General features: G+C 44.8%; 1 protein-coding gene across 1 annotated transcript in view; it reads right to left on the reverse strand.

The window, feature by feature from the left end:
* Nucleotides 1–124: 124 nt before the first annotated feature.
* LOC115415920 (polypyrimidine tract-binding protein 1-like) overlaps nucleotides 125–21,745 on the reverse strand; it is a 23,907-nt gene continuing 2,286 nt past the window's right edge. The window contains exons 2-8 of the mRNA XM_030129597.1: nucleotides 9,996–10,026; nucleotides 3,862–3,922; nucleotides 3,608–3,780; nucleotides 2,715–2,861; nucleotides 1,982–2,110; nucleotides 459–569; nucleotides 125–384 (exon numbers count right to left, since the gene is read on the reverse strand). Coding sequence (XP_029985457.1) covers nucleotides 151–384; nucleotides 459–569; nucleotides 1,982–2,110; nucleotides 2,715–2,861; nucleotides 3,608–3,780; nucleotides 3,862–3,922; nucleotides 9,996–10,026 — 886 coding nt within the window. The 3' untranslated portion in view covers nucleotides 125–150. The remainder of the gene's footprint in view (nucleotides 385–458; nucleotides 570–1,981; nucleotides 2,111–2,714; nucleotides 2,862–3,607; nucleotides 3,781–3,861; nucleotides 3,923–9,995; nucleotides 10,027–21,745) is intronic.

A 21,745-nucleotide genomic window follows, 5' to 3' on the forward strand; every position in this document is an offset into this window, starting at 1 on the left:
GGGAAAAAAAACTAACTGAACTGTACTTGAATGTATACATTGTATTGTACTGAAAAAAGAGAAAATCTAACAAAAACTAAGTTACAAAAAAAAAAAAAGAAAAAAAAAAAAAGGCTGGTCTTCCTGACAGCACTTGAAGGTAACATCAGCTCATTGGTCTGACCTGGGCTCAGTGGATAAGTGTAGGCATAGGGGGCGGGGCTTACTGAAGGCGGCAGCCATGGCGGGGTGCTCCATGGGGGGCATGCTCTCTCCACTGGGCAGGTCGGGGCGGGTGAAGTCGCGGCTGCGCTCGTTGTTGTACTTGATGTCCAGGGTGGTGAGTTTGGAGAAGCTGATCCTCAGAGTGCAGCAGCCGTTGTATAGGTTCTGTCCGTCCAATAACTGCGAGGAACACAGCACTCAGACACGCCCACACACACACTGGTTGGATGACTATGGCAGGGGGCGGAGCTTACCACTTTAGCAGCCTGGGCTGACTGTCCGTCAGAGTACTGAAGCAGAGCCTGAAATTGACTGTTCTTAGTGAAGACGATGATACGAAGAACCGTCCCGAACTTAGAGAAGACCTGGAGCAGACCCAGAACCAGAACCAGTTAGACCCAGATGAAGGGGGTCCATACCCATACCCAGACCCAGACCCCTTACAGGCACCAGCGTCTGGACCTACACTGGGTCACAGTGACCCGGGTTCACATCAGTGGGTTTATGGGTGTTTCTAGGACACTTTTGTCATGTTCCATAATCAATAATCATTTGTTGAATGGATCAAAGGTTCAGATGGAATTCCACTGTAAATGAATGTGGGTCATTTGGACCCACCTACAGAAGCTCTGGGTAGTTCTACTAAAACGACATGGACAGCAAATGTTTAAAAGGGAAATCAAACATTTTAATATCATGGTCATTTCAATACAGTGGTCCCTTGTTTATCACAGGGGTTACGTTCTAAAAATAACCCGTAATAGGTGAAATCCACGAAGTTGTCATCTTTATTTATTATAATTCTCCTGTATGTTTTCAGGCTGTAAAAGCCCTCACCACACACTTCAGACACTTTTCTCAGACAGGAGGCATTAACATTTTCTCACATTTCTCTCTTGTTTAAACACTCTCAAAGTTCAAACCTTCGTAGATTTAAAAAAATAAGTACAGTATTATAGAATGAAATCAAAGATCAAAACCTGTTTTCAGGCCTAAACATTTGTTTGAGAAATAAAAATATAAACATTTTCCTATAAATAAATATAATAGTTTTTAGAAATAACAAATTTTTTTTTAATGATCAACCTACGAGGTTGGACACATAACAAATTATTAATAGTGACTTGTGCGTATTCCACAGTTCCTCTGACCAACTGTTTGTGCGATGGTTAGCATCTTCCTCTGCCTTTTGGGTGCGACCACAGGTGCCTTTGTCGGCGCAGAACATTTCGTCGACATTGTGGGTTTTGTCAGAGAGAGAACTGTCAAACATACAGCACTGCAGAGTCACACTGCTAGAGATCCAACATTTATGGAAATTTGGTGAGAAGAACACATTCTGTACTGTACAGGAGACACGGCACGAAGGAGACGGACTGACAATGGTCTACAGTCCCTAAGCCAATCAGGACGCAGAACACAATGCATGTTCATACGCTGTATAAAAAAAAAAAAAAGCATGCAAAAATTGCACTAAGAAAAATCTGCAAAACAGCAAGGCCACGAAAGGTGAACCACGTAATAGTGAGGGACAACTGTATCATGGCAATAACCACCTCAGTGGGTCGTCTGGACCCTTTTATCCATCTGAGGTTCAGACTGACACATGGGTCAGAGTCAGAATGTGTCTGAAGGTTTGCAGGTTTGATACTGCAGACAAAACATCATACAGCTTTGCATTAAAAAAAAAAAAAAAAAAAAAAAAAACCTTCTGACATGTTCTCCTTAATACACGTGAACGGGCGTGGCCGTTGCCCTTGAGCAGAGGTGTGTTTACCTGGCAGAGGGTGTCCATGGTAACGGGGCACACCAGGTTCTCCACCACCACCCTAAGCACCGTACTGGGAGCAGAGACCACCGAGTCCACATGTGACGAGGACAGAGCCCGAAGAGCCGCCTGAGCCCTCTGAAAAGACACAAACATTAAAGATGAAGATGGGGACAGAGTCTGAAGACACACCTGAGCCCTCTGAGGAAACACAAACATTAGGATGGAGCTGCAACAGGACCCATGGCATAGGCTAAGAGGAGCAAAGAGGGGCTAACAGCGGCTAGCACAGGTTAATAGGAGCTAACAGGAGCAAAGAGAGAGTAATAACAGCTAGCACAGGTTAAGAGGAGCTAACAGCGGCAAAGAGGGGCTAACAGCAGCTAGCACAGGCTAATGGTAGCTAATGGGGCAAAGAGGGGCTAACAGCGGCTAATATCAGCTAACAGGAGCTAAGGTGAGCTAACAGAAGGGAAGATGAGCTAACAGCAGCTAACATGGGCTAATGGGCTTACAGGGGCTAACAGACGCTAACAGGTTCCAACAAGAGCCAATAGGAGCTAACAGTGGCTAACAGGTGGTAAAGACTGCTAGGAGGAGCTAACAGGTGGAACTAAAATATATGAATACACCTACAGCTGTCTGTAGCTCCTCCTAGAAGCTGACTCCTCCCACATGTGTAACCATATTTATTTGGTACTGACCCAGATGTCCTTCCAATGGGGGGGGGGGTCATCCTTACCTCCTGGTTGGGGGAGTTGTCGGTCTTCAGTTCCTTGTGGTTGGAGAATTGGACGTGGATTGGCTGGTTCCTGATGATGGGCAGGACTGTGGAGTAATAACCCACCATGTTCTGAGCAGCTTCTTCTGTACTCATCTCCAAGAACGCCTGAGGGACACAATAGGAAGCAGGGTTAAAACACTGGAACTGGATCTGTTAGAACACTGGAACTGGATCTGGAAGTGTGCATCCTTAAAGGGGTGTGCGTGCGTGTCCTTAAAGGGGTGTGCGTCCTTAAAGGGGTGTGTGTGTGTGTCCTTAAAGGGGTGTATGTGTGCGTCCTTAAAGGGGTGTGTGTGTGTGTGTGTCCTTAAAGGGGTGTGCGTCCTTAAAGGGGTGTGTGTGTCCTTAAAGGGGTGTGTGTGTGCGTCCTTAAAGGAGTGGGCATCCTTAAAGGGGTTTGTGTGTGTGTGTGTGTCCTTAAAGGGGTGTGCGTCCTTAAAGGGGTGTGTGTGTGTGTGCGTCCTTAAAGGGGTGTGCGTCCTTAAAGGGGTGTGTGTGTCCTTAAAGGGGTGTGTGTGTGCGTCCTTAAAGGAGTGGGCATCCTTAAAGGGGTTTGTGTGTGTGTGTGTGTCCTTAAAGGGGTGTGCGTCCTTAAAGGGGTGTGTGTGTGTGTGCGTCCTTAAAGGGGTGTGTGTGTGTGTGTCCTTAAAGGGGTGTATGTGTACGTCCTTAAAAGGGTGTATATGTGCATCCTTAAAGGGGCGTCCTTAAAGGTGCGTGTGCGTGCGTCCTAAAAGGGGCGTACGTGTGCGTGCGTCCTTAAAGGTGTGTGTGTGTGCGTCCTTAAAGGTGCGTGTGTCCTTAAAGGTTCGTGTGTCCTTCAAGGTGCCTATGTGTGCGGTCGTCCTCACCTGGTTCTTGGCCTTTAACATCAGCAGGTTGGTGACGTCTCCAAAGGGCAGACCCAGGCCGATCACCTCTGTCTCGGTGATGTCACTGGGCAGTCTGCGGATGTGCAGGACTCTGGATGACGCCCCCAGGCCTCTCATGTCACCTTTGAACTTTTTACTGTCGTTGCCATTGGCTACGGGAGGAAACAGACAGCGTTAAGTGGTTTAAGGGTCTGGGATTTGGTGCAGATGCTTTGAGTGTTTGGGGTTCTCACCTGTGGTGTTCATGATATACGGGCCGTTGGAGACACTGCAGAAAAGCTGGTCAGGTCCTCTCTGAAACCGAAACAGTCAGAACCAGTTCATTTACACTGAAACAGACGAATACCAGCAGGAAGAAGAACCCAGATGAACCCAGAGGCCAGACCTGTGTTCTGGTCTGAACAGAATCAGCTGTTTTCACTCTGTTCAAACTAACACGTACAGTTCTACCATCAGGTCAGATCAGAGGACCAAACCCCCCCCTTTCAAACTTCTCAGACCAGCAGGTCCACACTTGGTGGTACTAATAGACCCTACTATAGGCCACTGTAAGCCCAGTTGTAGTCCAGACTGGGATCCACTATGGCCTGGTACACTAGGATAAGGTAGACCACCTGACCACTAGGGGGTGGAGTCCCATTTAGATTTCTCTTCCCCCCGGGCTGCGTGGCGCCTGGTGGGCGGTGCCGTGCCGGTGGGTGAGGCTGCCTGTGTGGTGTCGCCCTCAGTGGTGCGCAGTTATGCTTCTCAATTTTAATTGCTTGCATACACACCTCACACTTCAGAACACTGATAGGTGGGGAGGCGAGGGGGAGGGGGGGTCTTCCCACACCCCTGTTTCCTGGATGTCGTCTGGGGTGGGGGGCCCCGGGGGAGGGGGGCTGGAACATTGGCTTGGGGCTCACCTGGCTGCATTGGTGGGGGGTGCCGCCCTCTGATGAATGATGTGTGCGCATGGGGATTGTGGTTGGGTGGGGGGGCTGGGCTAGCCGCTCTCTTGCCCGCCCAGGTCGTGTTGGGACCGGGAAAGATGTGTGTATGTGGGCATCGGGGGTGTGGCGGTTGCTGGTGGGGTGGTGGACCGCTGTGGGGTTCCTGGCGGCTGGTGTTGCCGCCCTGGGCTGCGGTTAGTGATGGGGCTGCGTTCGGGTGCTGCGCCTTGGGGGAACGCACAGCAGTGCTGCTCGCTGCTGGGGGGCGGGACTCCGGATACGCGTGTCTGGTGTATGCAGGTGTGTGTGCAGGTGGGTGGGAGGGGCTGTTGATGAGTGTGGGTACATGTGTAGGTATGTGTGTACATGTAGATGTGTACATGTGGGCATGCGTGTGGGTAGGTGGGTGTATGGGCATGGGTGGAGGTGTTTGTGTGTGTGTGTGTGTGTGTGTGTGTGTGAATGGTCGTGTTCAGGTGTCTGCAGGTGCCTTCAGTTCAGTCTGCTCAGATCTGTTTACTGACGCTCACATGAATTATGGAGCAGAAACCTGAGCACCTCCTCCTCGACCCTCTGGATGAAGATCTGCTGTCTGACAACTGCTGCCTCTCCCAGAGAAGACAAAGGCCCAGCAGAGGAGGACGAGGAGGAGGAGGAGGAGGGGAAGAGGAGGAGGAGGAGGAGGAAGAGGAAGAGGAGGAGGAGGAGGAGGGGAAGAGGAGGAGGAGGGGAAGAGGAGGAAGAAGAAGAGGAGTAGTCTGGTTCTGCTCCCCGTCTGTCCACAACGCCACATTTTAGTGCAAACCCAATTACTGAGGGTGTGCAGTGAAGCTCCGCCTCCTCACTCGTATATGTAAATGTACTATTAACTTCAATAACTAGAAAAGCACTCGGACAGCGCAGACCTCCACCAAGACAGATCTGCACCCCCCCCCCCCCCCCCCCCAGTCACCACCAAAATTTAATCATTTCTTCCTTGTGCCAGTATCAACATTTACTGAAAATTTCAGGAAAATCTGTTCCTTACTTTTTCAGTTATCTTGCTAACAAACAAAAAAACGTGCAAACATGCAAACACGCACGCACACAAAGTGATTACAATACCTCCTGGCGAAGGTAATAATATTTGTTCAGACTCATATATGTAAATGTACTATTAACTATAACTAGGGATGTCTGATATTGGCTTTTTTGCCAAAAACCGATATGCCGATATTGTCCAACGCTTAATTTCCGATTTCGATATCTACCGATACCGCTGCCGATATATGTGGGATATTAAACTAATTTTAGGTAACATCACATATCACCTGTCATGGAATGAACACATCATGTCTAATTTTATTGTGATGCCCCATTGGATGCATTCTCAAATGCAACAAGGCTTTTAAATGTAAACTCTGTCTGTGCACAGAACACATACTTCCGCTGAACTCTTTCCCTCCAGAACATTTTCCAGTGAGTTGGTAGCCAGCGCCAGCCTGTTTGGTCATTTTCACTAATCTTTGGAGGCTGGCTGAAAATGTTGTGTTAGGAGTATGTGAACACTGAATACATCAAAAGAAAGAACAGAACTTCAACTTTTAAACACAAGAAACAATTTTATTCTATCTTCATTCGTTTGTGAGATATGAACATTTGAATATTGGTCAATTTCAGGAAAAAAATGAATTTTGAGCAAAAAACTGAGAAAACTGCATTTTTTTCCAGAGATATTGATTTTCAAGATAAAATTGATTTCCTATTTACATTTTTGACTCTTTCTCATTTACCGACAGTAACACTGTATTCCAAATCACAAAATAAAATAATAATAACAATAATAATAACAAACAGCTCTAAGATATCCCATCATTCCACAAAATGTCAGGGGAATCTACACCAAACTTTAGACCAAACATCTTCTAAAGCACCAGGTTCCTTCTAAACTTATCACATTTACATATATCAGTTATAAGTCTAACACATAGTAGTTTAGTTTTTTGATGTAAACACTTCAATATTCCTCATTTTCAAGAAAAAAAGAAACAAATGCACTAAATACTGTAGATTTCTGGCCTTTCCTTGGCTGCACCAGGTCCTCCTGTTGGACCAGCTGCTGTGTTTGATCTGGAAATAATTATATGGACATCTAGTTATTTATCTATGTATGAATTTATGTATTTATTTATTTATTTCCTATTCCAGCCAAATCCCACAGTGTCTTCCCTGTGTCCTGCTGACATTCTACAGCTGAATCTGTTCTGTGTCCTCAGTCTGAATCTGAACTCACTCTAACAGATGAACACTAGCTGTCCTTTGTCTGTCCCATGTCTGTGTGTCTGTCTTCTCCTTGAATGTCCTCTACAAATGTCTCTTCTCTCTTCCTCCTGTCTGTCATTTTCTCCGTGTCGCTCCCCCCCCCCCCCCCCCCACACACACACACACACTTGGTGTCGGACCTGAGCCGCTCTGTTTTTCCCGTGTTCCGTGTCCGTCTCCCTCACCTTCTGTTTCTCCGTTCCTGTCTCTAAATGGTTCTTCTGTAGCTCCATCATATATTGAATTGTCAGACTCTGTCTCCATAATCATCTTTAAGGCTTTTGAAACTGTGTGCGGTTCCTGCACAGTCTGCATTTCCTCCTTCAGTGACTGACGCTGGATGCGTTGCCATGGGATACGGAGACTCCAGTGCAAAAACGTTAAACCCGGTCTGTCATTTTTCCAAAAAAGCTGCTTAATTGTGTTTGTTTTTGGACTAAGGAAAGTAATTCACACGATCCGCAACAGCTTCAACTACAGTATAACAGTGAAAACACGAAGTGACGGGAAGTCTGGTCACTGGTGGGGAAAGAGTTAAGTTGTGGAAAAAAGGCCATATTTATTTCTTTTCTCTCCCTCCCTCCATGAGTCTGTTACAGTGTGGCAACTCTACTGTACAGTTTTGAAAACTGCACATTTCTTTCAGCTACAAACAATGCTTCATTTACACGTCGGTAAATGCCGGTGAGATCAAGGCATTATTTTATCGGTTTTAATGATAGGCAAAAAAAACGATACAGATATTCACCAATATTACATTTTTATGCCAATATCGGGCCGATAATATCGGCCCATCCCTAACTATAACCCACCAAAACAACAGTCAAACGCAGACATGATGCGTGCTTTTGTCTCAAAATGTGTCGTCCATGTTTTGGACACAACGCAGCAGCGGGTGTAATACCATATGTCACCAGCAGGGGCAATACGCAAGTGATGTAGTTTAATTTAACCCCTTATATTTACAGAAGAAGAAGACGACAGTGATTCACCAGAGTCTGATTCACCAGAGTCTCCAGCAGAAAGTGAGACACTGGAGCCGGCAGGATGGACACAGACATGAAGGAAATATTGGACATGTCTCTGCCCGTCTAGAATTCACATGGACCAAATAAAAGTAGGCCTGGGTATCATGGCCAATTTCCATAATCAATTCGATTTCGATTCATAAGGTTCTGAATCGATTAATCATGATTCGATTCAATCCAATATAGATTCAATTCGGTATTAATTGATTCAGATTAATTTAGTGATACCAAAGTACAAATTTGAGTTGTAACCTGATTATTTGAGTACTGCAGTCATGCAACACATCAGTAATGGGATCAATATTGATATTAGAAAGGAAATAAATCTGACATTTCAGCAGAAGTAGAGGAACCTGCTCCGAAATAAAGAACAGGACACCAACATCGCTGTGTGTGTGTGTGTGTGTGGGGGGGGGGGGGTAGCGGTCAGACATTGCCCTTTCCTCTTCCTCTAACTCCATACTCAGCCATAGGTGATAGTATAAATCCAAGTTATTATTCTAAGAACCACTGGCTTCCATGACTCACAGAACCTCCATGCTTCCAGTTCCTTCACACTGTGGGTAAAGTTTAAGGACAGGAGGTCCTCCAGTGGGGGGGACTTCCCTACCTCTCCTCTGCATCTTTTCCACACCAAAGCCGTCACGAGGGGTTCGCAAGACAGAGCCGGCCGCGCTTCTGCGTACACCCGGTCCTGCTCTGAAAAATCGATCTCATCCACTATTAATCGATTACACAAAATTAAAACGAAATTGATCTAAGATCGATTAAATTGATTTTTTTACCCAGCCCTAAATAAGAGACTGGAATTCCCCTGTCCACAGGGTGGACAATACCTACTATAGACAGGACCACACGTGTTATCATGTGGACATAATTTGTTTTTTTTTTAAATAACAGACGGGAAATATGGTGCCTTCCAGTCCACCCTCCTTATCGTCCTCAGATCAGGACGGTGTCCCCGCTGACCCTAGACCAGCCCAGTCTCCTGTGGGACAGATGTGAGGACGCAGATCTGAGATCGATCAGGTGACAGGCCTGAGAACAGAAAAGGAAACACAAGCGCTAACCCCCCTCCTCATCACTTCCTGTGGAGGGGGCGGGGCCGGCGCTCGGTGCGGCTTCGGCTCAGGTTCCGGTGTCATCCATGAAGTGGTGGCCACCACGCAGATGCTGGCTGCATACTAAACATGATCACTGGGGAATGTGAGCAGAGGATGCTGGGAGTTTCAGAGCGAACGGACCGCTGTGACCTGGATGAACCCGACACCCATGCTGTAACCCGACACCAACTGGCAGGCGGCGTCAGTAATAATTCAGAGCAGAGGAGATACACGCCACCCACCAGCCAATCACAACACAGAGTGGGTATGGTTTAAGACGATAATAATCAGGTTAATTAAAAGGAGGAGGGATTTGGACAACCGCACAGACTCCACCTGTTAACCCTTCAGGCTCCGCCCACACAGACTCCTGGGATCCAATACAGACTCCACCTGTTAACCCTTCAGGCTCCACCCACAGAGCGCCTTCCAGTCACCCACAGCTCATCATCTATGCAGCACTGAATTCATGAAAAAAAGTCTTTTTTTTTTTTTTTTTTTACACTTTTTTGTATTTCCTAAACAAAATACCAAATAATCAATAACTGTCAGATTTTAAACCCTTTAAAAGACGTCTGTGATGTGAACAAAACATATTTTTTGATGTAAAAACTTTTTTTTAAATCTTCTACATATAAATTGTATTGGTTATTTTTTCATTTGATCCTCCTGTCATCTGTCAATGATTAACAACGGAATGTTGGTGTTGGGAACTACTGCTGGAGTTGAATGGAAAAAGAACCCACAGGCCTTCAGAACCCACAGGCCTTCAGAACCGACAAACAACCAACACAAAGTACAAGAACAAAAAACCCAGATGGAAGAGTCCACCTCCAGAGAAACAAACAACAGCCAGCACAGCAACAAAACAAACCAACAAACCAGACTGAGGAGGAGGAGCAGGAGGAAGAGGAGGAGGAAGAGGAGGAGGAGGAGGAAGAGGAGGAGGAGGAGGAGGAGGAGGAGGAGGAGGAGGAGGAGGAGGAGGAGCAGAGGGTCCTACCTTTGTACCAACTGTTAAATGGTGGTAGACACTGTGTGAAGAAAAGAAGCTGAGTTAGAAACAACTGAACCAACAGCAGAGAAACACCGTTAATACTGAAGCACAGAGGATGAACCAGACTGAAGCACAGAGGATGAAACAGACTGAAGCACAGAGGATGAACCAGCTGAACCAGATTGAAGCACAGGGAATGAACCAGACTGAAGCACAGAGGATGAACCAGCTGAACCAGACTGAAGCACAGAGGATGAACCAGACTGAAACAGACTGAAGCACAGGGAATGAACCAGACTGAAGCACAGAGGATGAACCAGACTGAAGCACAGAGGATGAACCAGCTGAACCAGACTGAAGCACAGGGAATGAACCAGACTGAAGCACAGAGGATGAACCAGACTGAAGCACAGAGGATGAACCAGCTGAACCAGACTGAAGCACAGAGGATGAACCAGCTGAACCAGACTGAAGCACAGACGATGAACCAGCTCAACCAGACTGAAGCACAGACGATGAACCAGCTGAACCAGACTGAAGCACAGACGATGAACCAGACTGAAGCACAGAGGATGAACCAGACTGAACCAGACTGAAGCACAGAGGATAAACCAGACTGAAGCACAGAGGATGAACCATACTGAAACAGACTGAAGCACAGACGATGAACCAGCTGAACCAGACTGAAGCACAGACGATGAACCAGCTGAACCAGACTGAAGCACAGAGGATGAACCAGACTGAAACAGACTGAAGCACAGAGGATGAACCAGCTGAAACAGACAAACCCAGCAGGAGGCACACAAGTCACCATCTGAGGAAACACATCAAACCAGCTGAAAAAGAAGAAGCAAACAGATGTGACAGATCCAAGCACCTGCAGCCCACAGGGCAGAGTCCTGCACCGGGTTGGGTACCTGTGGATACCCAACAGGTAACCCGCAAAAAAATGCGGGGGCGGGTAAAAAAAAAACATAGGAAGGATTTTCATGGGTACGGGCACGGGTAAAATTACATGAAATGCGGGCAGGTAGCAAAGTGAAAAAAGAAAGGAAGGAAGGAAGTGAAAAAATAAAAGAAGACTCAGGGATGAAAACAATGTACAGGACGTTTAATGATGATGATCATCTGATCTGGTTTGTATTATTTTGAAGTGAGCATCACCTCTGTTTACATCCGGCCAAGGACGTCATTGAGCAGCGCAGACGCGGTTGGCCCTTTGGTATCGGTGGTCATGTTCCAGATCTCATCTACACATGTGCACTTCATATCTGTCAGAATCTGTCAGAATGGCAGCTAGTACGAAGAGGAAGAAACCAACAGGCAGGAATATATTCATGTCAACAGTAGCAATAAGTGCACATTCATTGTAATCTGTCACATTTTAACTTTTATTAACTGAAATATTTTGAAGCAAACAACCATACAGTCTGTCAAGGAAGCATTCAGCACAAGTCAGGGGGCGGGGCAGTTGTCAGTCAGGGAATTCCCTAGACTCTCCTGATTCAACCAGGATCTGGAACTGCAGCACAGGATTGGTGAAACCGGTCATTTACTTTACGTTCATTCAAATGTACTCAGAGTAAGCCAAAAATCACATCTATTCTACAGAAAGGAGAAGTGAACAGCTGCTTCAATACAGTCTTTGCTTAGTAATCAAGTTTTTGCCAACAATCCATTTGCAAATATATTGTGTATTTTTTTTACCCACTAGGCTAAACAAAACTATAAATTTATTTATAACAAACATAGTTCTTCTGTTAAAGGAAGCCATGCATATAAGATGTTCTGGAATATTTGTTAATCATTGCTAAATGACCTGTTTGACCAATCCCGTGCTGCAGTTCCAGGTCCAGTCCAGGGAATTCCCTGACTGACAACTGCCCCGCCTCTGACTTGCACTGAATGCTTCTATGACAGGCTGTACGGTTGGTTGCTTCAAAATATTTTAATTATTAAAAGTTCTAATGCGACAGGATACAATGAATGTGCACTTATCGCTACTGTTCACATGAATATATTCTTGCCTGTTCACTTCTTCTGCTTTGTACTAGCCGTCATTCTGACAGATTCTGACAGATATATAGTGCACATGCATAGATGAGATCTGGAACAGAACGACCGTATAAGAAAGGGCCAACCGCAGCACAGACAGGTGGTCTGGACTGGCAGTGAAAAATAAAAGCACTGAAGAGGCTGCAACTCAGAGCCAGAGCATCACAATGGATGATATAAAGACAAAGCTAGTCAGTGACAAATATACAACTGTGGACAATCCATCCTCGAAGGAAAGTGTGACATTTAGTGGAAAGGTAGGGTACTGCTGCATATAGGTTCTGTCATTCAATCAGAAGAAGGATGTTTTTAGTTCTGATTCAATCCTGAACATTTAGTGACAGTGTTCCCTCTGTAATTAACTCACTGTTCTTTGAGTAAATGTGTTGATGCAGACCGATAGTTTTTCTGTTATTTTATTGTTGCACTTTTGGACTGTGTATCGTCACTTGGGCATTTTTAAAAATGTTTTTATTGCCAAATGCGTGCGTGCTCCTGTTTGTGAGCGATGTATACGTAACATATTAGATGTTCATTGATGGCATACGTTTTAGCCAAAAATAAGCCCTTGAAAGTGAGTTACTGTGTAGACAATGGGTCAGATCAAAGGTTTGCGTGTATTAAAACTCGTGCAAACTCATTGCACACGCAAAAAAATGTACAAACTGATTTAGTAATGGTACGCACTAGGGCTGCTCGATTATAGAAAAAAAAAAAAATCACGATTATTTTAGCAATAATTGAAATCACGATTATTAAAAACGATTATTTGTTAACCTTAAAGTTGTTTATTTTTTTCTTGCCAAACAATGTAAAATATACTCTTTAAACATAAATAAAGCTTTTAACCACTGAAACAAAGTATTTTCACTTTTGTACAAAACAAAAAAATCTTTGAAATCAAATAAGTGTACTGTAAATTCAAGTATGTTTCCTTTTATAAACAAATAGTGTACTGGAATTAAACTGCTATAGACTTGCCATAGAACTGTAGCAATAAAAAAAAAAAAAAAACTCACGTAAAGTGCAAATTATAAATTCAAGTATGTTCAATGTAGTATGAAACATAGTAAATTCAGTGGCGTGCTGTGAGGTTTCAGTTCAGGCCTTCTGTATACATCAGCCATCTACAGGGTGTCCCATAAGTCTCCATACATAGGAGACATAATACATATGGTTCTAACATGTATTTCTTTATATTTCTTCTTTATAGTTCTTCAGCAGTGGAGGACACGCATTGAAATGTGTTCCCGACAAAATGGCAGTCATATAGAGCATATTATAGAAATAAAAATGGTTTATGTCAAGAAACCTTTCTTTTTCCTATGTATGGAGACTTATGGGACACCCTGTAGAAAACGCACGTTAGGGTTATACGGGTTAGGGTTAGGTTAATACGGGAGTTGCAGCGTAAAGAGATTCGGAGACTGAAGATTGCATTGTGGACGAAGTTGTTTTTATGCGTTTTAGTTTTTCATAAGATAAAGATTATGATAAAGGTGGCGGTGGTTAAACTTCAGATGGTTACAAAGGTTTGTTGTGTTACCGGTCGGTGCGGACACAACTACCAAACACTTTTTGCACGTGATGTGTTTTTGCTCTTCGTCTTCTTCATCAAACCCAAAGTGATTCCATACAAATGAATTGGACTTGCCTTTTTTGTTTACCAAGCACTTCTGCTGTGATTCTCCTGCCGTTTTTCCAGACCGCTAGGTCCAACTGTCCTCTTGGGGTGGACCTGCCGGATAGCAGGCAGCAGTAGCTTAGAGGGGCGCGAGGCAGAGCAGCTCATGGGAGCTTGCGTGCGCATGAATTAAAACGACTCAAAATTAATAATCGTTTTTTCTCGATTACATAATTTTTGTAATCGTTGCGTGTAATAATCGAAATCGTAATTGAATTTCGATTAATTGCACAGACCTAGTACGCACTAAGGGTTGAGTCTGTCAAAGGTGTAAAATAGTGCATCTGTATCCAGTTAGGACGTTTGACATAATGAATATGAAATATGAGGAGTTTACACGCAATTGTGCATGTGGTGGGAGGAGAAAATGTAAATATATGAATTTAACACGCGCAAAGAGATTTATCAAACCAGAAAGAAATTTAGCTGATAGAAACTGAGTGTGTACTGAACAGGTCTGAAAAGGAGGAGCAAATGGGTTGGATGTGGAATTACACACACAGGGAAGTGGAGAGGAGACAAAGAAAAGATGAAAGCAGATGCAAAGAACACATTTAACACCCTGTGTGAACATTTATGGAATGAAGAAAAAATAATTATATATAATATATGGACTTAGTTTAGTTGGTTTTAATGCACATGTTCAATCAAAACAAGCTGTTTCCTGAACAGAACTGGAGGACCCAGGCCAGCACACACACAGACACACACACATACACGCACACACACACACGCACACACACACACACACAGACACACACACATACACGCACACACACAGACACACACAGACACACACACACAGACACACACACACATACACGCACACACAGACCCACACACACACATACACGCACACACACAGACACACACACACGCACACACACAGACACACACACACACACACACACACAGACACACACAGACGCACACACAGACACACACATACACGCACAGACACACACACACATACACGCACACACACAGACACGCACACACATACATGCACACACACACGCACACACAGACACACACACACACACATACACGCACACACAGACACACACATACACGCACACACACAGACACACACACACGCACACACACAGACACGCACACACACACACATACAAGCACACACACATACACACACGCACACACACATACAAGCACACACACAGACACACACGCACACACACATACAGACACATACACACACACACATACATACACACACACACACATATACACACACAGACACACACACACATACACACACACACATACACAGACACACACACACAGACACACATATACACACACAGAGACACACACACATACACAGACACACATACATACACACACACACACAGACACACACACACGCAGACACACATATACACACACACACAGACACACATATACACACATTTACACACACAGACACACACACACACACAGACACACACACACACACACACACACACACATAGACACACATATATACACACACACACACACACATACACACATATACACACACACACACATACACACATATACACACACACATACACAGACACACACACACACATATACACACAGACACACACACACACAGACACACATATACACACACACACAGACACACATATACACACATTTACACACACAGACACACACACACACACATATACAGACACACATATACACACACACACACAGACACACACACACACAGACACACACACACACACACAGACACACACACACACACAGTTATGGATGACTGTTTTCTTAGACCAAACTCAAACTCTGACAGAGGAAACACACTGATCCTTAATCCATTAGAAGAAACAAACGCTGCCTTTTCCAGATTGTGTCCAAAGGGAACAGGGTCCTGTTTAGGCCTTTGTCCTGGAACCCTTTAGTCTCCGCCCACAAAGCTCCTTTAGTCTCCGCCCACACAGCTCCTTTAGTCTCCGCCCACTCAGCAGCTTTAATCAGCTAAAGCTCATAATCTGCTGTTGTAATAATCTAAATGTTTTTCAGTTTGTTTTGAACTTTATTACATTTTTATGTCTCATCAACTTGAGCCATAAGTAAAAACACCAAATACTTAATAACTCAGATTTTTAACCATTTAAATGTCATGTTTATAATGTATAAACTTAAACTACATAATAATTGGATTAGTTATTTTTTTTATTTTTACATCCTGGTGTATGTCAGTGATTAACACCAACACTGGTTAATAAACATGATTATTATTTTTTATGCTGGGTCAGACAGATGAACTGTACTGAGCCCAAACTGGGAAACTACAGGGATTAGAAGAATGAGAGAATAATCTGTTCATTTAGTGAGTGGAGTCCACAGTGGGAACATGTTTAAGTTTACTCTGAACAGACGGGGGTCAGATTTAGGACCACATATGAAAGTGGTCTGGGTCAGATCAGTGCTGTTCAGACTGTCTGTAACACATCAGATCCAGGTCACATATAGACCCAGACACCAGATGTGGACCACATTTGGACCACAGGTGAACGCAGCTCTACTTGAACCTGCTGGTTTTGGGGTCTTCTGGTGGTTCTGCATCAGTCCATCCAGGGTTAGGGTTAGCAGGGCTCTTGATTGTGACCGAAATGGGCGCATATGTGCCAATAATTTCGGACGTGCAATTTAATGTGAAATCACGGTTGCACTTGTGCAACTATCAAACCACACAGGCTGACTCAAGCGCCAAAACAAACGCCCCGCTGGCATAAACAAGCCATCAAATAAACTCCCCTGCCGGCTGACACGTGCCGGTAATGTTCTACTTCCTGCGATTCGCCCGCTTGCGCGAACCCGGAAGTGCGCTGGCTGGCAGTAGGGCCACTGACAACGTAACGGTGTGGTTGTTCCCATGATGTCATACATGCTGAGAGTCAGCTGATCATGGTTCACGAATCAACTTGCTACACGATCAGCTGACCATAATTGGCGAATCATGGAGCAGACAAGGATAAAAAAGCAACCATGTATGATACAACAGTCATGTGTCATGGTCCTGTGTCACAGTGTGAGTACAAAGTCAGACCACAGGCTGCAGGTATTATTCTAAGTATTTATTTGTCATCAGTTAAGTTGACATCATCAGTGATGACTTAAAATCAGTGGAATAAAGCAGTTGGCTGGAACAAACTGTGTGATTTGTCCTCCATCCCTTAGAACCACCTAGAATACCACAAAGTTCTTTTCTACCAGTCAATATAGGACTTTAATGCAGCAGAATTATGTTTTTGTCTTTTATAATCTATTCAAACACCTTATTCCAGGTTGTTAACACTGATTAGTAAGGGTATTACTTCATATATCCGCAAGAGTTTTGCTTTGGCCCCAACTTTATAGTGGTGCTCCTAGATTTTTGCTGGTGCGCCCAACTTTTTGGACTTAGGAGCACCAGTGCTCCTAAGTCCAAAAGTTAGTCTAGAGCCTTGGTTAGAGTTATGGACAGCTCAGTTAAATTCTGCATCAGTCGGTCCAGTGTTTGTGATGTGATGGGCGGCTCATCTAAACCCATGACCTGTGACAGACCACCATCCTGGTCCTGTTGGGTTCTACCATCCTGGTCCTGTTGGGTTCCACACTGACGCAGACCAAACATGACGTCCAGGAGCCAAAACACAACAGTGGAGTACAAGTGAAGGTCATTCAGAGAACTCAGCCCAAAACAACCAGGCCTGGTGCAGATTAAAGCCTCATCTGTGTCTTTTCATAGACATAATTCAGATTGGGACTGCTGATCCAACACTTAGCCTCAGCCGTGTCATGAATGATGATCATACAGAACACACTCTGTTTCCTCCATTTTGGACTTTGATCAGCATTTAAAAACTCCTGTTCATGAAAATGTTCAGCAGAGGACTGGTGTTCCCAGGCTTTGACACAAAAATTCAGCAGTAACACTGGTGATACAGAAAGTGAAACCAAAACGCTGACAAAGAACCCAAGACCAACAGTCTGAAGTATTCCTTCAAACACAACACACGTATTTTCACCCACTGATTATTGTCTGACATCACTGATCAGCTTTTACAGATACAGAGGGTCTGCACATGACGTCAACACTAGGGCTGCGGATCGACAAGAATCTGGTGATACCATACAAATCACAACACTAGGATCACCATACGATATATCGCAATATGTCATGATACTGTTAAAAAGGCAATTTTTTGTTTGTTTCTTTTTTTAAAAACAATTATTTACTTGAGGAACTGAATTACAGCGGAAATCTGCCCAAATACTGAACACATACTAAACACACATCCAGAGTGGGTATTCTACTTTAATCAGATGCATGTTTGTCTATTTGCTCCTTCTTTTATTTCTTATTTTTGAGCATTTTATTGCTTTCTGGGACAGCAACAGGAGAGTAAGGACAGGCAATGAGGCAGATGGTGACAGTGGTGGGGGAGGACGTCCTGCAAAGACAAATGGACACTGAACCCCCCCAGAGCACCAGGCTGAAGGGACTGAAGGAAAACACAAGAATACACAAACACACAAAACTACAGGAGAGGAAAACACAGTAATGCACAAACACACAAATACAGCCAGTGAGTCTCCAAGCACATGCAAATGTCACATGTGAGAATGAACATGACACACAGATCTGGAGCAGACGGTTTAGAACATGCAGGTGAGAGTTAAAGGAAAAACCGGCTGTTCAGGCTGACACCACTGTAAACCAGCTGAAGAACAACCTGAGGGTACAGAGGAGTTCTGACAGAACAGCACAAGTATGAACAGCAGAACTAGAACTAGAACCACCTGAGAACAGAACAGCTGCAGGACCCAGACCAGACAGAACCACAGACACAGAACCACAGACACAGACCTCTGACTCAGTACCATAGTGCTGAAGGTGGTTCACATGGACGACTGATGACTACACTGAGCTGTGGACAATCAGCATTATTAACTCCAACCTTTAAAGCTGTGGCAGACTTCTGTCCTCAGTTTGTCCTCAGATGCCCCATCTGGGAACTGGGGCATCTGAGGAATTTTGTCGCGATGTGCATTGTGGGAAGCGGAGGCTCGCGCTGCCACCTGGCAGTGGCAGTGACACCATATGATATTATATGGATGAAACAAATGCGATGCAGAAACGGCTGAAAGAAGCAGAGCTCCAGCCGTTTCTGCATCGTGTTTCTTGCAGCTGCCACTGCCTGGCGGAGCTCTGCTTCCCTTCAGCCTTTTCCGCATTTCAGCCGTTTCTGCATTTCAGCCGTTTCTGCATCGTGTGTGTTTCATACATATAATATCATATGGTGTCACTGCCACAGGTGGCGGTGCGAGTCTCCACTTCCCACAATGCATGTCGTGACAAAATTCCTCAGGTGTCCCAGTTCTGTACTGGTTCTGTTTGTAAACACATGGTTTGTTTGTGGTGGATGGAACTAAGAAACTGCTCAGCATGAGGAAGAGATTCAGCTGAGGAATGACAGACAGACCAACGGACCAATGAGACTGAGGAGAGGACTAAGGATGGACAGATCTGAGGATGGACAGATCTGAGGACAAACTGGAGACGAAAGTGTCCCACAGCTTTAATTATGGGCCTTAGAGAGAAAATAATATGAAGCTCTAATGAAGGATGCAACAGTACTTAGGAAAACTGTGGACCGTTTGGTCCGCCCTGCACAGGACGACCCACCCTTAGCTCTGTCTTCCGTTCTCTCTCTCTCTCTGCATGTGAGCATGCAGCGTGAGGAAGCCCCACCCCTCTGTGACAGACAGTGGACAGAGATGTGGCTTTAGACCCAACACACATCAGAGTCCTGCACAGGTCCACTTTAGACCCAACACACATCAGAGTCCTGCACAGCTCCACTTTAGACCCAACACACATCAGAGTCCTGCACAGCTCCACTTTAGACCCAACACACATCAGAGTCCTGCACAGGTCCACTTTAGACCCAACACACATCAGAGTCCTGCACAGGTCCACTTTAGACCCAACACACATCAGAGTCCTGCACAGGTCCACCACACACCTGTACCTGTGTACATTAGACCTGCAACCCAACCCCTGATTAAACCCACTGTGTACACAGTCACTCACTTTAAGGTCCTGTGGGTACCTGACCCAGTGCTGTGACACACATACAAAACTGAGACAAGCTAGGACAAGGACATGTAGAAAGTAGATAAATGTATACAGTAGAGAACCGCTGGGTTCTTTTACATCCATATGAAGAACAGCAATGGATTTATTTTAAAAAGTCCCCTTTGGGCCTTATGTGTGCACGTTTGTTTTATACAACTGTATACAAGTAAAGGAAAAAGAAAGGGTTCTATGGTTCAGGACAAAAAGGGTTCTATGGTTCAGGACATAAAGGGTTCTATGGTTCAGGACATAAAGGGTTCTATGGTTCAGAGCGTAAAGGGTTCTATGGTTCAGAGCGTAAAGGGTTCTATAGTTCAGGACACAAAGGGTTCTATGGTTCAGGACATAGAGGGTTCTATGGTTCAGGACAAAAAGGGTTCTATGGTTCAGGACATAAAGGGTTCTATGGTTCAGGACATAAAGGGTTCTATGGTTCAGGACATAAAGGGTTCTATGGTTCAGAGCGTAAAGGGTTCTATAGTTCAGGACGTAAAGGGTTCTATGGTTCAGGACAAAAAGGGTTCTATGGTTCAGGACATAAAGGGTTCTATGGTTCAGGACATAAAGGGTTCTATGGTTCAGGACATAAAGGGTTCTATGGTTCAGAGCGTAAAGGGTTCTATGGTTCAGAGCGTAAAGGGTTCTATAGTTCAGGACACAAAGGGTTCTATGGTTCAGGACATAGAGGGTTCTATGGTTCAGGACAAAAAGGGTTCTATGGTTCAGGACATAAAGGGTTCTATGGTTCAGGACATAAAGGGTTCTATGGTTCAGAGCGTAAAGGGTTCTATAGTTCAGGACGTAAAGGGTTCTATGGTTCAGGACAAAAAGGGTTCTATGGTTCAGGACATAAAGGGTTCTATGGTTCAGGACATAAAGGGTTCTATGGTTCAGAGCGTAAAGGGTTCTATAGTTCAGGACATAAAGGGTTCTATGGTTCAGGACGTAAAGGGTTCTATGGTTCAGAGCATAAAGGGTTCTATGGTTCAGAGCATAAAGGGTTCTATGGTTCAGAGCGTAAAGGGTTCTATGGTTCAGAGCGTAAAGGGTTCTATAGTTCAGGACATAAAGGGTTCTATGGTTCAGGACATAAAGGGTTCTATGGTTCAGAGCATAAAGGGTTCTATGGTTCAGGACATAAAGGGTTCTATGGTTCAGTACATAAAGGGTTCTATGGTTCAGAGCGTAAAGGGTTCTATAGTTCAGGACATAAAGGGTTCTATGGTTCAGGACATAAAGGGTTCTATGGTTCAGGACAAGAAGGGTTCTACGGTTCAGTACATAAAGGGTTCTATGGTTCAGAGCGTAAAGGGTTCTATGGTTCAGGACAAAAAGGGTTCTATGGTTCAGTACATAAAGGGTTCTATGGTTCAGTACATAAAGGGTTCTATGGTTCAGAGCATAAAGGGTTCTTTGATGGCCCCGCACCTTTCGGGCACTAGGGGCGCTGTCAGTTTTCTGTTGCAGATGGCGACGGCATAATTGATGACACCTGTGGCGGTCCAGGCCTGACTATATAGGCAGCTCGCCCGTGATGATCATTGGCTCTCTGGTTCTCGGGCTCTCTGGCTGGCTCTCTGGTTGTCTCACTCTGGTTTGGCCTGGTCTACACGCTCTCGGTCTGCTCCGGTCTGGTCTCGGTGCTGCTGGCTGTCTGGTCTGGTCTGGTCCTGCTCTGCCCTGCTCCTCCTCCTGACTGGCGTTTTCAGCATTCTTGTGTTTTTGTTATTGTTAATTTACTTAATAAATCCTTGTTACTTTTTCACCACCTCCGTCTCCATTCTGGTCACCACCTCAGAGCCGGGTTGTGACAGGTTCTATGGTTCAGAGTGTAAAGGCTTCTATGGTTCCGGACATAAA

This window comes from Sphaeramia orbicularis, unplaced genomic scaffold, assembly GCF_902148855.1.
Source record: "Sphaeramia orbicularis unplaced genomic scaffold, fSphaOr1.1, whole genome shotgun sequence".
Lineage (NCBI taxonomy): Eukaryota > Metazoa > Chordata > Actinopteri > Kurtiformes > Apogonidae > Sphaeramia > Sphaeramia orbicularis.